This window comes from Amblyomma americanum, unplaced genomic scaffold (assembly GCF_052857255.1).
Source record: "Amblyomma americanum isolate KBUSLIRL-KWMA unplaced genomic scaffold, ASM5285725v1 scaffold_12, whole genome shotgun sequence".
Taxonomy (NCBI): domain Eukaryota; kingdom Metazoa; phylum Arthropoda; class Arachnida; order Ixodida; family Ixodidae; genus Amblyomma; species Amblyomma americanum.
Genome location: NW_027526484.1, coordinates 989,568 through 1,010,247, shown reverse-complemented (window position 1 = coordinate 1,010,247; position 20,680 = coordinate 989,568). Strand labels below are relative to the sequence as shown.

The following is a 20,680-nucleotide window of genomic DNA, read 5'->3' as shown; positions in this document are numbered from 1 at the left end:
ATAACAAAACAATACAAAACGCAACGCAAAAGCTGAGTCAACCGTTCACAGTCAAACTGAGTGAAAAAAGTTGAAAGTTCTCTAGAACAAGAATTAAAAGCAGACGTGATTAAAAAAAAAGACGTGTTTATAGTGGGCCTAGAAAACTGGACTCCTTGTCTGTAAGTAAAATTGAAGGCGTGCTGACGCACTTGTCTCCAGCTTTGGCTATCATCCTTGCCTCAATGATGACCCTTTCAATTTCTGTCCGCGCCCGTGCTCTGACAACCGTGCGCGTGTAACATGGTACGCACCCTTTGCAAGACTTGCAATGGTCGTCCAGGTGCCCGCCGCTTTTGTTACGGACCCTCCGGCGGTGTTCAAACAATCTCTCGTTGAGACACCTGCCGGTTTGCCCAATATACACGCGTCCACACTTCAAGGGAATCTCGTAAATGACACATGTAGCACAATGTGTGAGTGGTTCTACATGTCTAATAGGGCAAACCTTCTTCTTTTGCTTTGTCAGCATTGTACACACTCGTGACAATTTGCACGGGGCTGAGAAGACAAGGTTTACGTTGTTTCTTTTTGCAACCTTCTTTAAATTGTGAGACAGCTTGTGAAGATACGGGATGACGGCCAAGGGAGGTCGTTTGGCCTGTCCTAGCTTGCCTGCGTCTTTGCCTTGCACTTTCAATTTCTGGAGAAGAGTCTCTAAAACGCTACTCACTAGTGTTGGTGAGTAGCCAGCACTGTAAAGACGTTGGACTTGGTTGTTAACACTGCTCTGCATCGTATGGGGACAGCTTTTTGTGAGCGCTGCCTGGATGGCAGAAGAAACAATGCCTCGCTTGATCAATTTCGAGTGAGCGCTGTCATGCGGAAGAAGACCTTTCTTAGAGCGAGGGTTGTACGTCCAACAGAGGTGGGTTTGTTCAAAACTAAAAAGTACGTCCAAAAACTGAACATCCTTGCCTCTCGGCGGTTCACAGGTAAAGTTAAGCCCCCAAAATGGGATTTGAAAAAAGCGACAATTTCAAGAATGACACGCTCCACAGAACCAGGTGGGCAACTTCTGAGGACGATCATAAAATCATGCACATACCGGAAGACCGAATGGACCACATCACCCGGGAGAACCTGGCTAATGCGCTTATCGGCTGCCGCCAGGTAGATATCACACAGGACTGGCGCGATTGATGACTCGATGCATACGCCATTCATTTGCACGAAGTACTGACCGCTGTACTGAACAAGAGTAGATTCAAGGTAGAACTGAAGAAGGCGAAGGAAATTGTCGCTGCTCACACCCGAGCTGTTCTGGAAACGCACTTCACCCGACTGTTGGATCACGTCGCGCACCGCTGCGTATAGACCACCGTGCGGAACGGAATAAAACAAATCTTCAACGTCAATTGTAAAGCCAGTCGTAGCGTCTGAACTGCCTTTGAATCGCTGTAACACCTCAGACGAGTTCCTTACCAGAAGAGGGTCATCTAAAGGTAGGCCATTCAAGTGGCGTTGTAGGTAGGCACCAACTTCAGCCTGCCACGTACCTTTTTCCGAGATGATGGTCCTCAGAGGGCAGTCAGGCTTATGGATTTTGCCTGTGAAGAAGACTTCCAAGAAGCAGTCTCGGGCCTTTTCTGCCGATGATCTTATTCTATCGAGATGGAAACTTGTCAGTAGCTTCAAATCCAAAGTTTTCTGTCTGCTGGGGCGGAATTGAACCTTCTTGAAATTCTTTTCGAGCGCCACCTCAGCCTTCTCCTTGTACAAGTGGTCAGGGAGGATGACAAATCCGCCTTCTTTGTAGCTTTGCAGAGCCATAAGGTTTCCCTCCTTGAGGCGTTTAGCAATGGACACGATGGGAGGCTTAGCATGCGTGAGCGAGGCCCCACAGCGACGTAGAACATCGACGCCATCCCCAATGACTCGTGCCTTGTCTTGCTCTGGTACTCGTTGTGCCATCTGCCGCACCATAGCCAGGAGCTGGTACTTGTTTGAAGGTGGTTGAAAGCTGAATTTGGGACCCTTCTGTAGGACCTTCAAGTCCTTAGACGAGATGCATGCACCTCCGAGAACGGTGACGTTGGTCGTAGACGACTTCACTTCCTTCTTCCTTTCTGGAAGGCGCAGACGGTACTGGTGCCATAGGAATTCAGCCGATTGTGCTGCGAGCTTTTTGTACTCATAATATCTGCAGCTCACCTCCGTCGAATGTGGCCTCTGGGGCGCGAACACACCTAGCCAGTCTTGGAAAAGACGCACTTGTCTCCAGAGTTCTGACTTCAGAATCTTGCACATACGCCGAACATGCCCCCAAGACGGCTCCACAGGGCCGAACAACACTCGCACTTCGAACGGCACAATTTTCTTTTTGATATGGAACGAGAGGATCCTGGCCTTGCAAAAAGAAATAGCGATGAGGTTCACGCAGGTTATGGCTGCGTTTTGCTTGCACGAAGTACTGACCGCTGTACTGAACAACAGTAAATTCAAGGTAGAACTGAAGAAGGCGAAGGGTCCCAAATTCAGCTTTCAGCCACCTTCAAACAAGTACCAGCTCCTGGCTATGGTGCGGCAGATGGCACAACGAGTACCAGAGCAAGACAAGGCACGAGTCATTGGGGATGGCATCGATGTTCTACGTCGCTGTGGGGCCTCGCTCACGCATGCTAAGCCTCCCATCGTGTCCATTGCTAAACGCCTCAAGGAGGGAAAACATATGGCTGTGCAAAGCGACAAAGAAGGCGGGTTTGTCATCCTCCCTAACCACTTGTACAAGGAGAAGGCTGAGGTAGCGCTCGAAAAGAATTTCAAGAAGGTTCAATTCCGGCCCAGCAGACAGAAAACTTTGGCTTTGAAGCTACTGACAAGTTTCCATCTCGATAGAATAAGATCATCGGCAGAAAATGCCCGAGACTGCTTCTTGGAAGTGTTCTTCACAGGCAAAACCCATAAGCCTGACTGCCCTCTGAGGACCATCATCTCGGAAAGAGGTACGTGGCAGGCTGAAGTTGGTGCCTACCTACAACGCCACTTGAATGGCCTACCTTTAGATGACCCTTTTCTGGTAAGGATCTCGTCTGAGGTGTTACAGTGATTCAAAGGCAGTTCAGACGCCACGACTGGCTTTACAATTGACGTTGAAGACTTGTTTTATTCCGTTCCGCACGGTGGTCTATACGCAGCGGCGCGCGACGTGATCCAACAGTCGGGTGAAGTGCGTTTCCAGAGCAGCTCGGGTGTGAGTAGCGACAATTTCCTTCGCCTTCTTCAGTTCTACCTTGAATCTACTGTTGTTCAGTACAGCGGTCAGTACTTCGTGCAAAAGAATGGCGCATGCATCGGGTCATCAATCGCGCCAGTCCTGTGTGATATCTACCTGGCGGCAGCCGATAAGCGCATTAGCCAGGTTCTCCCGGGTGATGTGGTCCATTTGGTCTTCCGGTATGTGGATGATTTTATGATCGTCCTCAGAAGTTGCCCACCTGGTTCTGTGGAGAGTGTCAAATTGTCGCCCTTTTCAAATCCCATTTTGGGGGACTGAACTTTACATGTGAACCGCCGAGAGGCAAGGACGTTCAGTTTTTGGACGTACTTTTAGTTTTAAACAAACCCACCTCTGTTGGACGTACAACCCTCGCTCTAAGAAAGGTCTTCTTCCGCATGACAGCGCTCACTCGAAATTGATCAAGCGAGGCATTGTTTCTTCTGCCATCCAGGCAGCGCTCACAAAAAGCTGTCCCCATACGATGCAAAGCAGTGTTAACAACCAAGTGCAACGTCTTTACAGTGCTGGCTACTCACCAACACTAGTGAGTAGCGTTTTAGAGACTCTTCTCCAGAAATTGAAAGTGCAAGGCAAAGACGCAGGCAAGCTAGAACAGGCCAGACGACCTCCCTTGGCCGTCATCCCGTATCTTCACAAGCTGTCTCACAATTTAAAGAAGGTTGCAAAAAGAAACAACGTAAACCTTGTCTTCTCAGCCCCGTGCAAATTGTCACGAGCGTGTACACTGCTGACAAAGCAAAAGAAAAAGGTTTGCCCTATTAGACATGTAGAACCACTCACACATTGTGCTACATGTGTCATTTACGAGATTCCCTTGAAGTGTGGACGCGTGTATATTGGGCAAACCGGCAGGTGTCTCAACGAGAGATTGTTTGAACACCGCCGGAGGGTCCGTAACAAAAGCGGCGGGCACCTGGACGACCATTGCAAGTCTTGCAAAGGGTGCGTACCATGTCACACGCGCACGGTTGTCAGAGCACGGGCGCGGACAGAAATTGAAAGGGTCATCATTGAGGCAAGGATGATAGCCAAAGCTGGAGACAAGTGCGTCAGCACGCCTTCAATTTTAATTACAGACAAGGAGTCCAGTTTTCTAGGCCCACTATAAACACGTCTGCTTTTAATTCTTGTTCTAGAGAACTTTCAACTTTTTTGACTCAGTTTGACTGTGAACGGTTGACTCAGCTTTTGCGTTGCGTTTTGTATTGTTTTGTTATGCGTTTGGCCCCGACCCTGCTTTTAGCTTCGTCTTTTACTTAGTGTTCGGTGACTATAGTGTTATTTTCGTTTACGTTTTGCCTCGTGCTGCATTGGCGGCAAAGGTCGCTGACTGATCATTTTCCATGCGTGCACCTTACGGTTCGTCGTGGTCCTCTCGGTTTTATCACTTTGATATTGTGTACTTCGTTTTGTTTTTTGTATTAGATAGTTGAACGCGTTTGCTATTTTCTTGGTCACGTGGGTGTTGGACTGCGTTATATAAGCTGCTCATCTTTCTGAATAAATGTGTTGGTAGTGAGCGCCCTGTCCTGTCCACTTCTGTTCGTCCTTGTTTTTTTCGCGCTGCATTCTTTTACCATGTTCACTGACCAACAAGCCCAAACAGCCGCTTTAGTTCATCAGATATATAACAGTTGCGAGGTAGGCACTACCCACGTAAGCAGCAGGTTGGACAGCCGTCGCCGTAGCTGAGTTGGTAGAGCACCTGGCGCGATATTCCGAGGTCGTAGGTTCGGATCCCATCGGCGGCATGGTTTTTTATATAAGTAATATGCGCTATAAGTAATTTTCTTTAAGCGACAGATTAATGTATGTACTATTGTCACGTTCATCAGCACTACAAATAAAAAAAATGGATATTCCTCTAGGCACTTTGGATTCGGTGATTGTTTGTTTCCTTCACATGTTTGTCAAACGAGGCCCTCATTTCATGTTCCTTGTCTGCTATATATTGACACAGTGCATTCCGCCTTTTCGCTTAGCGCTGACTTGAAGCACGCGCCGTCTTGAAGAAGAGGAAGCGGAGGTGTCAGCGATCTTGAGCTGTGGTGCAGACGTTCGTCGGATCCTGCGTTCCTGTGTTCAGTGATCACCGCATTCAGCGTGACAGTTTGGTGGAGGTGCTGGGTAGTGCACCCCATGCTCAGGACCCCTCCAAGAAGCCGGGACTCCAGCCCGCTTGACACCTTGAGAGTCGAAGTTACGCCCACCCATCAAAGTAGCCGGCGGCTGCAAGGACTGCAACCTGAGTTCGGGCCTCTGCAGTCTCGTCCGACCGCCAGGAAACTGACCTCAGCGAGACCATCAGTGCCCACAAACACCCCCGTCAGTATGCCGGATGCCATCTCTTTGCCGTCTGTCGTGCTGCAGCAGCCACGCGAACCACCCACCTTTCAAGGTTTCCCAGGTGAGGACCCGGAGAACTGGCTCGAGAAGTTCGAGAGCATAGCCCAATACAACAGGTGGGCTGACAACTCGAAGCTGCAGCACGTGTTTTTTTCACTGGAGGGTGCAGCTCGTATTTGGTTTGAGAACCGAGAAGCCACAATAACAACATGGGGCTCCTTCAGTTTTTGCAGGCTTTTACCACCGTCCTCAGGAAAGAACGTTCCGAGCTGCTCCTCCAGACACGCGTCCAACTACCAAATGAGACCGTCCTCGTTTACTCCGAGGACATGGCGAAGCTCTTCCGCCGGGCTGATCCCAACATGTCCGAAGAGAAGAAGCTGCGTTTTCTTATGAGGGGCATCAAGGAGCAGATCTTCGCTGGGTTAGCTCGAAGCCCGCCCAAAACGGTCGCCGAATTTGTTTCCGGAGCCACTACGATGGAAAAGATGCTCGACATGAGATCCAGACAGAACGAGCGTCCGCCGTCGCTGATGTCTACCAGCGGTGTCGATGCTTCTAGCCACGACATCCCTCGGGAAACCATCCGAACCGTAGTACGCGGAGAGGTTCAAAAGCTCTTTCCAGCCCCGGAGTCGCCGCAAGTTTCTTCCATTTCGGACATTATTCGGGAAGAGGTCCAACAGGCGTTCACGCCGCCAGCCCCTCTTCACCCGAACACAACACCCCAGATGATGATGTACGCCGCAGCCGTTCGCCGTCCACCGCCGCCTCCAAGTCGCCCGGATGCACCTGGCCACATTCACCGCCAACCACACCCACCTCACCCTTCTCAGGTTCTCCCTCGGTAGAGCGACGTCTGGTGTACCGCCGATTATCGCGCTCTGTGCTATCACTGCGGCGGGCCCGGTCACGTCTACCGCAACTGTCGTTACCGACGTATGGGTCTGCAGGGATATCGTGTCGATGCGCCCCGACCGCAGCGTGGTCAATGGCCTCCAGAAATAAGCGATTACCTGGCCGCGACACCCGAAGCACCACACTGCTATGCCCGGTCGCCGTCTCCACGTCGTTTCTCGTCTCCGCGACGTTTTTCCGCCGAAATTTCGCGTGGAAGGTCTCCTAGTCCTCGTCGGGAAAACTAGAAGCGGCAACCTTTGGGGGCAAGGTTGCTCACCTGCGACATGTCCAAGATCCTCCACTGCTGCACAAACATGACCGACCGCTTATACGACGAACCGACGATCACCAGACCGATAACACGCCTCGCCGCATCAATTCTTCGCCGCAACGAAACCGCCTGGTGCCGCACCGCAGCCGTGAGCGGACTCCGCGACGTTCCCGTACACCTACGACTACAACTGCTGATCTGAACATTTCAATCGACGGTACCGACGTTACCGCACTTGTGGACACCGGCGCCGACTACTCGGTAATCAGTGGACCTTTTGCCGCGACTCTGAAAAAGGTGACCACACCTTGGACGGGCCCACAGCCTCGTACTGCCGGGGGTCATTTGATCGCCCCAGCTGGCACGTGCACATCACGATTAACCATCGAAGAGGACACGTACCTGGCCACCTTCGTCGTACTCGACCAGTGTTCCCGGGACGTAACCCTCGGAATGGATTTTTTGACAGAAAATGGCGCGGTCATTGACCTTAAATCGAAGTCAGTGACGTTCTCCACCGACAACGTAACCCACAGTGCTTTCGAACGTCCCGCGGCTCTTTCCATCCTTGATGACGTCACCATTCCACCCCGTTCGAGCGTTGTGGTCTCTGTCGGCGCGAAGACGCTGCGAAAGTTTGAAGGTGTCGTCGAAAGCAAACCAATTATGCTTTTCGACCGGTGCCTTGCGGTCGCCAGAGGGGTCGTTTACCTCGAAAACGGAGAAACCAAAGTCCTGCTTACGAATTTTGGCAGTGAGCACCAACATCTTAGCCTTCGGACTACTGTGGCCCACGTTCATGGTATCGCCGACATTCGACGAGCTCCCAGTCTTGCCATGGTGTCGTCAACAGAAGTTCACACCGGGGTTCCCGACTTCCAGTACGACATTAACCCCGCACTTTCGCCGCAGCAGGGAGGCCAAGTAGAAACTCTTCTCCAGGGGTACGGCGATACCTTCTAGACTTTTTCCCGCGTCGGCAGAACACACTTGGCCAAGCATCGGATAATTACGGATGACGCCGTGCACCCTCTCAGACAGTCACCTTACCGCGTGTCTTCCACGGAACGCGCCGCAATCAGCCGTAAAGTTAAGAAGATGCTTCGAGACGACGTCATTCAGCCCTCTCGCAGTCCCTGGGCGGCACTTGTCGTCCTCGTGAAGAAAAAAGATGGTACACTGCGGTTTTGTGTGGTCTACCGTCGCCTAAACAAAGTAACTAAAAAAGATGTTTATCCCCTTCCTCGAATCGACGATGCTGTCGATCGCCTCTGCTATGCAAAATATTTCTCATCCATGGACCTCAAATCAGGATATTGGCAAATCGAAGTAGATGAACGGGACCGAGAAAAAACCGCATTGTTTACTACGGAGGGGCTCTATGAGTTTAAGGCAATGCCATTTGGTTTGTTCTCTGCACCGGCGACGTTCCAACGGCTGATGGACACAGTTCTGGCAGACCTGAAGTGGCAGACATGCCTCGTCTACCTTGATGACGTTGTGTGTTCGCCCCAACTTTCGAGGAGCACCTTCGGCGCCTTGAAGTTGTGCTGCAAGCCATGAAGTCTTCTGGGCTAACGTTAAAAAATGAGAAATGCCGCTTTGCTTACACTGAGCTAAAGTTCTTTGGTCACGTCGTCAGTTGCGAGGGAGTTCGGCCGGACCCGGACAAAACCAATGCTATTGCCAATTTCCCTCCACCGCAGGACCAAAAGGAAGTCCGCCGCTTTCTAGGATTATGTGCCTACTACTGTCGCTTTGTGAAAGATTTCGCTCAAATCGCCGAGCCCCTGACGCGTTTGACAAGGACAGACACGCCTTTCACGTGGGATGCCCCTCAAGCACAAGCATTTGAAACTCTTCAACGCCACCTGCAATGACCTCCAGTTCTGGCTCACTTCGACGAAAACGCAGATACGGAGCTTCATACTGACGCAAGCAACGTAGTCCTGGGTGCCGTTCTGGTTCAAATCCACAGCAGTCGAGAGCGAGTCATCGCTTACGCCAGCCTCTCTTTGTCTCGCGCTGAAGCTAACTACTCAGCAACTAAGAAAGAGTGTTTAGCGATCGTGCGAGCGACGTCGAAATTTCGACCCTACCTTTATGGAAAACGTTTTACTGTAGTTACGGACCATCATGCCTTGTGTTGGCTTGCGACCCTCAAAGATCCATCAGCCCGCCTTGTCAGATGGAGTCTGCGCCTCCAAGAATACGACATGACAGTGGCGTACAAGTCGGGCCGGAAACACTCGGATGCCGATTGCCTCTCGCGTGCCCCCGTCGAATCCCCAACGGAGGACGGAAACTACGACGACGACATCACCTTAAAGGCGATCAGTGCAACGAGCCTTGCTGACAAACAATACGCCGACCCAGAACTTCGCGACCTCATTGAGTTTCTTAACGGGACCCGCCCGACTGCCCCGAAGGCTTTCAAGCGCTCGGTAGGGTCTCTCTGCGTTCGCCATGGTGTCCTCGTAAAGAAAAATTTCGTCGCAAACAATCAGCAATACCTTATTGTTATACCGACGAGCCTAAGGGACGAAATCCTTCAAGCTTCACACGATGAACCGACTTCTGGACATTTGGGTGTAGCCCGCACGCTTGAAAGAATCAAAGAGAAGTATTACTGGCCCCGCCTTCATTCGGACGTTACACACTACGTCAGAACGTGCCGAGGCTGTCAGCGTCGCAAAGCGCCCTCAACAAAACCTGCTGGATTCTTAAAGCCTATAGCACCACCATCGCGGCCTTTCCAGCAGATCGGGATGGACATGCTGGGCCCATTCCCTTTCTCAATCGGGAATCAAGTGGGTCATCGTGGCAACTGACTATCTGACCCGATACGCAGAAACATCAGCTCTGCCAAGTGCCACAGCCCTTGACGTAGCAAAATTTTTCATCCATCAGATCGTTTTGCGACACGGTGCCCCGGAGACCCTAATCACCGACAGGGGTACAGCTTTCATGGCTGACCTCCTGCAGCAGATTTTACTCCACAGTCATACAGACCACCGAAGGACGACATCCTACCACCCTCAGACGAACGGTTTAACGGAACGCTTAAACGAAACGCTAGGTGACATGTTCTCCATGTATGTCGACGTTAAGCACAAAACTTGGGACGAAGTGCTCCCATACGTCACCTTTGCATACAATATGGCCGTTCAGGAAACGACAACCATGCCACCGTTCCGTTTCGTTTACGGCCGCGACGTGACCACGATGCTAGACGCCATGTTACCGCATGTGGACGACATCGACCCGAATGCGGATCTTCACACCTTCCTGCACCTCGCTGAAGAGGCTCGTCAGCTGGCCAGGGTGAGGATTCTCGACCAACAATGCCGAGATGCCCAACACTATAACCTCCGACGCCGTGATGCTCGGTACCCATCAGGAGACCGTGTGTGGGTCTGGTTTCCCATTCGCCGACGCGTACTTAGCGAAAAGCTCCTCTGCCGGTATTTTAGACCTTACAAAATCATCAGGCCACTTGGAGACCTGAACTATGAGGTCGTTCCTGACGGCTTTCAGAAGACTCGGCACTCCCAGCACCCTGAGGTGGTACACGTTGTCCGCCTCAAGCCTTACCACGAGCGGTAGCGCTAGAGCTGGACATACGGCCGCACAACACGTGAACTTCCCTTGGTGAACTTTTTTTTTTCAACACGCCGGCTACGCATCGGGACGATGCTCTTTTTTTCCGGGGGCCAGTGACACAGTGCATTCCGCATTTTCACTTAGCGCTGACCTGAATCACGCGCCGTCTCGAAGAAGAGGAAGCGGAGGTGTCAGCGATCTTGAGCTGTGGTGCAGACGTTCGTCGGATCCTGCGTTCCTGTCTTCAGGGATCACCGCATTCACGCGTGACAATATATATATATATATATATATATATATATATATATATATATATATATATATATATATATATATATATATATATATATATACATATGTGTGTTTAAGTATACTGACGCACGCTTAAGAACTGACGTTTCGATCGATTGGGGACCATTCTTGTTCAGAGAGAATATATATATTGTAGGGTTGAATTAGGAAGATAAGTACGTTCTCCCCACTCAATCGCGGCTGACACTGTTCAAAGCCGCCCGGACCCCACCCCGTGATCGCGTACGCTACCGAGCGCTCGCCGAACACGGCGGGCCTTGCTCTGGGGGAGTAAAGGAATGACACATTGGCTGACACAGACATTTATTGCTACAGAAACAATGCCAGCTAGCAACAAGGTACGCTAATGAATCAAGGTCGTCCGACTCACCAGCAAGATTCCGAGCGAATGTTCGCCCGCGCTAGAGCAAGGGATATATACTCCGAAGGCCGGACGGAACGAGTAGGGGAGCCTGTCTCCCCGTCGCTTCCTCGCCCCGCCGGCGAAGAACGGAGCCGCGAGCGACACGTCCGATCGCGCCGACGATCCCAGCCGAAGCGCCCCATGCCCCCTCTCCCTCGCGCGGGCTTTGGCAGCCTCGCGCGCAGCGATGCTGGCGCCCTCTCTTGCCAGTTAATGTAACTGACAAGGGAATGCGCTTTGCCTCAAGGTGAGACTGCCGCTGCACGGTGCCTCGCGAGAAAGCAAACTCAGGGGGCAGCAGGGCAGGTCCCCACTTCCCCCCAAACTTAAATAGACCCACGCGCCTGAAAGTACATGCTATGGAGGAGTCTCCTGGTCTTCATGTCCTTGAGGCACGTCTTGCAGCGGAGGTCACGCCGACTTCCGCGGTGTTCCGAAGGCGGCGTGAAGGTCTCCGCTGGGACGACTCGTATGGCCCGCGGACTACCGTGTCCGCAGGCCCGCGAATCGAAGGCCGGTGGGAAAACTGCAGGCCAGGATCCTGCAGTAGTCGTTAGGGCAGCAGCAGCCGGAGGTGACTGCTGACTGGTCTCGCCACAGCTGCCCCGGATGGATGCGGCGAACAGTATACAATCCGCTCCGTCGCAGCAGGTGGCAGCGAGACGATGTGCACCGGACAGCAAGCCTGGGTGGCTCCACCGGATCTGCAAAATTGCCGAAACGCTCTCGGCGTGCCTTTAACGTAGGTCACGGGAGGGGAAGTGGCATCCGCAAGGGCCTCGTGGCACAATGCCTAACTCGCTAGCAAAACGTGTCGGTGGCTGTGCAAGCGCAAAGTTCGAGTGAACAAAGCCCTTTCTTGAGTTGAACGAGACTGCTCAGTTCGTGCGAGGTTACAAAAAAAACAGACGGGCAGCAAAATGTGCCCCCTCTCAACGACACGGTCCGGTGGTCGTGTCTCTTTTAACGTGGTGCAGGCAGCTCCGAAAAGCCTCAGGCCTAACTACCACTCCGACAACGATCGTGACCACAACAAAGACCCGAAACGGGTTATGTGCGCGCAGCCGCGAGGAGACGTCAGCTTTGTGGGGTGGTCCTACCCCGCTCACTGCACAAAGCAGCTTCTGAGCGGTCGGCGCCCACCGCATCGGACGGGGTCGGAGCGCCCGGTGCCGAGCTGCAATACCAGCGAGCTCGTAGAGGCACCCGTGGCCTCAGGCCACCCGGCACCCGGAGCCGCGACTCGCATAACCGAAAAAGAGACAGAAGACAAAGTATATACAGAAGCTCGGACCACCCACGCGGCTTCCGTACTCACTCGCTTCGGGCTCGGCGACTCCGCGGGCGCTAGGCCTCGCGCTCCCTCGATGCGGACCAAGTGATTCTCATGAAGAAACTCCAGGGAAATCTTAATTAAAAATGTGCTAAGCATGTCGAAAAGTTCAAACATGCTGCAGCGCAATACACCTCGCACTAAAGAAAGCATGCCGCAGGTCCTAGCGATCAAAATTCACTCTAGGCCTAGCACTTGTCAAGTCCGGACAAAGAACGTTCCTCGAACCGAACCGACAGTCGTCCAATGTTCTAAGAACAGGCCCCACGTTGTGCTGCCAGATGTGGGGGTTTGATTTTGGGAGACAAGTACGTTCTCCCCACTCAATCGCGGCTGACACGGTTCAAAGGCGCCCGAACCCACCCCGTAATCGCGTACGCTACCGCGCGCTCGCCGACCACGGCGGGCCTTGCTCTGGGGGAACAAAAGTACGACACATTAGTGGACACAAACAGGCATTTATTGCTACAGAAACAATAACGCCAGCTAGCAACAAGGTATGCTAATGAATCAAGGTCGTCCGACTCACCAGCAAGGTTCCGAGCGAATGTTCGCCCGCGCTAGGGCAAGGGATATATACTCCGAAGGCCGTACGGGACAAGTACGGGAGCCTGTCTCCACGTCGCTTCCTCGCCCCGCCGGCGAAGAGCGGAGCCGCGAGAGACACGTCCGATCACGCCGACGATTCCAGCCGAAGCGCCCCATGCCCCCTCTCCCGCGCGCGGGCTTTGGCAGTCTCGCGCGCAGCGATGCTGGCGCCCTCTTTTGCCAGTTAATGTAACTGACAAGGGCATGCGCTCAGCCTCGAGGTGAGACTGCCGCTGCACGGTGCCTCGCGGGAAAGTACACTCAGGGGGCCGTAGCTCAGTTGGTAAGAGCACCGGACGCGATATTCGGAGGTCGTGGGTTCGGATCCCACCGGCGGCATGGTTGTTTTTTCTGCTGCTTTATAAGTAATTTTCTTTAAACCGATTGATTCGCATTACAAATAAAAAAAAAGATTAAAAACATTCCCCCATGCCCCTTGGTTTCCGTGACTGTTGGCTTCCTTAATATGCTTGTCAAACGAGCCCCTCATTTCCTTTACCTTTTCTGCTAATATATATATATATATATATATATATATATATATATATATATATATATATATATATATATATTAGCAGAAAAGGTAAAGGAAATGAGGGGCTCGTTTATACCTGCCTACCTGCCGGGGCATGTGGTAGCTCAGTTAAACGCGAGATGTTGCTCAGGAGTAGCAACCTGGGATTCAACTCAAGCCAATAAACAACCAAAGTTCCATCAGGCCAGCACATGCCAAAGAAGGGCAGTGGCGCATCGCTTAACCACTTCACCACTGCACCAGCTGTGGTATGAGGACTCCCACGGATCTATAATGTTAAGGAGAGAATGACCTATTGCGCATAGATGGGCATTAATCCTTTATCGCTAACCTTACAATGCTTTCCGTGAACACTAGATCTGAACAACGGAACTGAAGTGAAAACCGAAGTGCTAGCGCAATTAATTTGTATTTGGCGTAACTACGGAAATCAACGATCTTTTCATACGTTGTTGCTGCTGTTTTATGTTTTCTATGCACTAATAACAGCTCACTTAGTAGGAAGAACAGCAGTTTCTTCATCATCAGAGAAAAGCGTGTTTTTAAGAGCATTTATTATGGAAACCACTTCATCTATTGAAGCAGGCGACAAAAATATATAATCCGCAGCTGGAAAAAAATATGGAGCTTCTGTTCTGGCCCCGGAGCTCAAATGGAGCCATGGTGAGCTCCAGTACCTATAAAGTCATCATTAAGTATACTGGCAGGTGAGAACCCGCGTAAATATCCGCATTGGTACGTAGTTCAGAACGAAAGTCATATTTTTACCCCTTCTCGCAGTATTAATGGGTTGTCAGAGCGATTTAAGTTTGTGCAAGATGGATCAAAACTTGTTACTATAGAAAGAAGACTGCCTGCAAATGCTACAGATATTTGTAATTAATTAAGTAATGCAGAAACCGAAATGTATCACAACCTAGAGGATTTCACGGATTTCGCGCGTCTCTCCCAAAAGAACGAAATATGGAGCGACGCGGCACATACAGTGGTACGCTAGGTGAACATCTTTAGTAGCGGTAATCGTTATTCAGAGGACACACAGAGTTAATGCACTGATGCGTCTGAGCAATGTCACAAGTTTTGTGCCACAGGATTGAGACATTTGTGAAACAATCGCTTGGCACATCTCGAAAAACTGTATTCAAACTTTTCTATAGCTTCCTTCTTTGGGTTCTAAAGAATTCGAAAAAAAAAATGACTTGACCACTTTTCCTGTGCCTGGTAAAGGTGTAAAACAGACTTCGCAGCCAAAATTTGTGCGTTATTTCTCTCAGCAGGGTACAGCAGTAGGACTACGGGGAAAAGATTTTCCACTTGATCTGAGAAATTCTTCTGTTATGCGCAGTGATTGACGCCACCGGAAAGTACCCTAGCGGACTTCTGACGTCTGCCCGGGCAAACTTGGGTGCCTTCGACAAATGCGTAGAGACTGTGGGGCACAATGAATTCGGTCAGAAGACAGCGCGGGGCCAGTACTGCAACGTGGTGGCATACGGCGGAAACAAAACCGACCTAGACGACCTCATCGCAGCAGCTATGTCTATTACACATACACGGGTGAGAAGTACGCCTGCTAGATAGTTCGAAATTATTCGGAGGTTATATGGTCGCTCCACTAAATCGTCATTCATTACCCAGGTACGGAAAAAAAGTTTAAAAAATTGACTGTGGTTTAGTTCTGGTAAACCCATGTTGAATTGCGAAAGCTTCGTTTCCTCGGCACGTCGTCCACACAGCGTCTCATTCCGACGCTCTCGAGAATTCAAACCGGTCTCTTCCGCAGTTGAAGAGTCACTCCGGGACGTGGCACGACTTCTTCAGGCCGCATCTTCGTTACGACGCTTCTCGAGTCGTGCGGCGCGTTCTTCTGCCGTCTCCTCAGCACGTTGTCTCTTCCTCGCTTCGTTCTTTCGTTCTTGTCTCTCTTTCGCGCTCTCCATAACGACTACAATGCACTGAGGCCACGGAGCAAGACTATATAGGAGGTTAAACTCCCGTCAGCGCGAGCGAGCGCAGGCGACCAGATAAAAGAGAGTTTTAGTTTCACGTACGTAGAGGGTTCACGTACGCAAATGTGAGAAGTCTACGTAGCCTGCACGCAGGTCGTTTGAAACCCTTATAGTTACACTTACGCGACACACGCCGCGCGTTATTCCTATCGCCATCTACTAGAAAACACAGACACTGGTTGTAGCCTAAATCATCCAAGACAGGTCTTTAAGCCAGGCCATTCGGTCTGTCCTCGTGTTTGGCAGTTTGGCTATGTTTGGCTGGTTTGGGGCTCCCTCAGTTCGTGATTTCGCGAGACCGTTGCTATGACGACGACCAACGCTACTCCGTCAGGCTTAAGAGCTGAAAAATCGCCCTTCTGTCTGAAAAACAAAAGCTAGTTGACGCTTGAAACCTTTTGCTAGGGTAAGAATGGACAAATCGAAGGCGAATACAACAGTTTAGAACACGATATCGCTTCGAGGGACTAGCGACGAAGCTGTTATTGCTGTGAAGCGGCGGACAGGGCGCCGCCATGTTTGTCAACGCTACGTACGCAAGGAACGCAAAGACCGCAACGTAAAAATCCGAATCTCACGTACGTACGTGAGACTCGCGCATACCCTTTGCGTTCTGCGCATGCGCACTGGTCACCCGTAAGAGCTCTACGTACGTGAAGCCTCTACGTACATGAAACTAAAACTCTCTAAAGTCACAATTGTATGCGCCGACGGGACCGCATGCAGTGGCGCCATGCGGCACCTTGTTGAAGCCGCAGCGAAACAAAAATGCAGCGCCCGGGCTGGCAGCTCCGGCGCGCTCTCCGGCAGTGCATGCTCAAAGCAGACGACAAGCAGACGACACGGGTGTTTGCTTCAGCGGGCACGCCATGACGTTGTATTTCTGAGCCCTTAAGTCATACAGCAACAGTTCTTGTCGGTGTCTGTTTAAGGTCCGTAATACTAACAGCGTTGCTACGCGCAGTGCGGCCTCCTTCGGAATTTGCTAGAATAAGATGGGAGGCAGGTGTTCTGTTCGAAATTGCAAAAGCGGTTACAAGTGTGTCAGGGAGAAGGTGAGCGAGGTGAGAAGTTGTAGCCGCTTGTTTCCTTCTCGACTGGCGTGTAGTCATAAACGCTGCGCCGTACGACGCCCGCGTTCTCCTTCGGTAGATGAAACTTAGCGTGGTCACATACTCGACGAACATGAAGGCATGTTTGCCTTCGACGAATGCCAACAGCGCTTACACCCATCCAATCAAAGTCATCGCGCCGGTGTCAAACAAAAGCCCTGCTTAAAACCAGAAGCTACAGGTCATCTTATAGCGGTCATGGAAAAGAACACGTTTTATTTTTTACTGTGCTCAAATGGTTGAAGCCTAGCACCAGTTTATCTTCGGGCTACCAGCGGTAAAAAAGCACGCGTGAGTGCTCTCAATAGAAGTCGGGCACTCGCGGCCGAACGGGAGCAACGCGTTCGACCGGTTGCCTTGGCAACCGAAACGGCCGCTAGGCGCCGCCAGCATGATAGTGGCGCCGCGGGCTTCTGACCTTATCTGGTGGCGGCAGACAGCGGTGTTTTCACTCCTGTATAGTCTTCCTCCGTGATTGAGGCGAAGCGCATATATATATATATATATATATATATATATATATATATATATATATATATATATATATATATATGTGTGTGTGTATATATATATACACATATATATATGTGTATATATACGGCAGCGGCGTCGACGGCGGCGCCATCTGTTGGAGAGCGCCTGCGGTGTTGCTAGCCAACGGCGGCTCAAGCTCGTTCGGCGGCCACGGCAAATGGCACACGGCGTACGGCATACGGCACATGGCATACGGCATACGGTATACGGCTGAAGTGCGCGACGAGCCGAAATGGCTCTCTGGTTGGCGTAGTAAAGCATTCGCTTAACTTCCTCGTGCAGAAATCTAACAGGACAACCTCTTAGAAGTATTTTGCATTTTTATATCCTTTGAATGAATGGCCCTAATAGCAACTGTTGCAGTTAGAACTCTAGCGGCTCATATTGACAGCCTGCACGTTTCTACCGATACGCATCTTCGTAAGAAAATTCTGAGGGATTACGAATTAAATTCTGCCGTAATTGTCCTTAATCATGGTCATAATAGTTCTCTATACTTTTGCCATCTTAAATACCTTTTAAGTAATAAACGAACTATTATTTGCACCATAGTCTGCATCACGTTCATTTATTTCGCCGAAAAGCTCATGTATCGCGTACTCGCCCCACCCAGAAGCACTGTTCGGGGTACGAGAGAAACAGGACGGTTGTAAAAGCTCCCCTTTATGGGTTTGAGTTTGCTGAAAACCAGCTGTAGAGATGGTTAGTACTGATTCTGTAAAACATTCTTAGCAAATGTTTCTTTCCTGAGTGTTAATTCTGACGTAATAATTTCTATCTGGGCGTTGTAGGCACAAGAGTAAGCAAACATACGTGCGTCCAAATGTTCCTGTATGATGTACACATACCGAATAGGCAGTAGTGCCGCTCACTTCGTAGACGCGCACAATACCGGCTTGCATATACCTGCTAACCCATTTGGCATGACAAGGAGCATGAGTTAAATCGAGCGCTCGCATGAGTGTGAATACAAAATCAAGGAAATAAATAGACATCTTAAACTGGCCCGCAATTAAGATTTCCTGCTGATATCCGCAGGGAACGAGGCATGGCTTCATGAAGTGCTGCGCCGTAATAAAGCGGTGGGATCAGATACCTTGGAGCCTTTATTACAAATATGCTCTCAGTGTATTGCCTGCAGGCCAATGATTAGTTTCTGGCATGAGTAAATATTGTGGTGCGTAATAAATGTCAAGGGAAACAAACTTCCGGAAAGTGAATGAAACGAATAATTGAACGTTCGACACGCCCTTTATTTCCCATAACTGATTAATGTCTGTCACTCTAAGATAGCAAATAAGACTAGTCAAGAAAACAATAAACTGTTGTCATGCGTATCGGAGCCAACTTTCTCTTCTGAGTCAAACGAATACAGGAAGCCGGATGCTTGCTAGTAACATTCTACCAGACAGTACAGACTACTGAGGCAACAGGCCGAGCCCATGGCCTTCGCTGTAACAAAGAAAATGCCCGAAACGACCACTAGAGCCCTATCTTGTTTAATGTTGCAAGATTACTTCGAAAAGACCAGTATCATTCAAGAAAGCCGGTTTGCAGCTGCCTAGGCAGATAAAAAACGGCGCTCCTGATTTTGTTGTCGTCGAGAATTTTCATTCTCGACCACTGCATGCCGGGCAGCCAGCTGGTTTTTCGTAAAACCACCTGCAGCCTCCGGTTTTAGTGTCAATGTCCCGTGTAGCAAGAAACATAGACACAAAGATCAGGTAAGCAAAAGCTCGGGTGCCTTTGACAGATATTTTTCTCTCGGCAGGTTACCAGATTTCGAGGGCATATCTATGAGCAGACGATTCTAATCATGCGATTAGGTATTTGTGTGCTCGATGTCTGCAGTCAGGAGGAACTACAGTGAAATGGCAAAATCAGGTACGCCACCGCAGCATTAAACCTGTGCAAGGTTCTCCGAAATTCATTGCCCGCTCCAATGTGATGATCAGCAGTTTTTATTTCTTCGGGCGAAAATCTCTCATTTGGCTGCTGCAACGAATGACAGCATTATGTGAACGAAAAATAATAGTACAGTGACTACCCGTATGATCAAGATCTGTATTTTTGATGCGCCTGACGTTGTCTTCTCAGTGCTTCCTGAAACTCTAGACGCTACCATCAAGAACTGCATCACAGGCCTGTCTCCACGCATCACAACAGCTCAGGTTACTATCCTGTAAGTATGTTGAACGAACTGCACAGGAACGTTGAGAATAGCTCCGCAATTCGCCCGATTTAATCTGCGAAGAGCAGCAAGTTATCTAATGCTCCTTTCTTTCTGCAGAGCATTCCTTGGCACTCTAGGCCTTGTGATCGTGCTTGGAAATGCCGTCGATTTGTACAGCTCACGAAGAAACGAGAAAGAGAAGCAAGGATAAATATCTTTGAATATTTATTGACATCAATTTTTGAAGTATATAACCTTCAAAGATAAATTTTAGGTACCGTATTACGAATTGTGAAGCGATTGTTACGACTGACAAAGGAAATAACTACCGAGGAGTGAAGTTGTGAGCTCTTGCACAAGGGCGTGAACAATCTCCGATTTTTGCACACTGTTACATTATGCGCACTTTCTGCGCCGCGCGTTTAATTCTAGAGCCTGTTACCTTCCTTATTTATCAGCGCTCTATTATTAACTCTGTAATCATTATTACGGCCACTTAAAAATTATTTGCTTTTATTCATACTGTTATATTACCATGCTGGACATTAAGAGTAATGCTTTCCGAAACGTGGGCAAGCATTCTTCATTTGATTTTAACTCAAGAGAGAAAAAGAAGGAAAGCCAAGTTTATAAACTCTCTATCGGCACTTTGATTCGAAAAAAAGCATATATTTTCTTGAACAGCTTTAAGCCGCATATGAATATTTTTCAACTAGGTCTCCTTCACTTCTTACTTTATTGCAGGTGTTCTTATATCGATTCTGAAATCATTCTCTGTGATGTCTAATACGCGCATGATGCTTCAAATTGCGAAAAACAAGAGCTCTGACGCCTACAACATGAGGTTCCTGCACGGCATCCGGTTCTTCAGCATTGTCTATATCCTTGTTGGACACAGCTACGGTGCCCCTACGGAAATTTGGAGTGCGTGAGCCTTTGGCCTCTAAACCAAACGATTACAAGATCCTGCTCAGATATATAGTCTTTATATAGAATGTATATATAGATTATATAGACTTTATAGGTTTATAGCCTGTCATCTTCGCAGCAGCGGCCTGTACGTCCCTTGTAATGCCGCAGCTAATAAGAAGACGCACTCGACAGCGTCAAAGGGGGCTATGCTGCTCGAGCTTTCATCGGAGCTGCTTTTTTATTTTTCTGCGTTTAGCTCTTTACTCATGAGGGCCATTGTCGTTAGCAATGATCAGGTGGCGTAAGAATCTATAATTTAAAGTGAGACTAAAAAGCCGTCCGCTTACCAAAACGCAGTGTAAGGGAAGC

The 20,680-nt window shown here is 49.8% G+C and overlaps 1 protein-coding gene across 1 annotated transcript in view; it reads left to right on the top strand.

The window, feature by feature from the left end:
* LOC144111877 (uncharacterized) overlaps positions 1-19,610 on the top strand; it is a 31,893-nt gene extending 12,283 nt beyond the window's left edge. The window contains exons 3-6 of the mRNA XM_077644904.1: positions 14,917-15,128; positions 18,998-19,092; positions 19,307-19,408; positions 19,517-19,610. Of these exons, the coding sequence (XP_077501030.1) occupies positions 14,917-15,128; positions 18,998-19,092; positions 19,307-19,408; positions 19,517-19,610 (503 nt within the window). The remainder of the gene's footprint in view (positions 1-14,916; positions 15,129-18,997; positions 19,093-19,306; positions 19,409-19,516) is intronic.
* Positions 19,611-20,680: the final 1,070 nt, after the last annotated feature.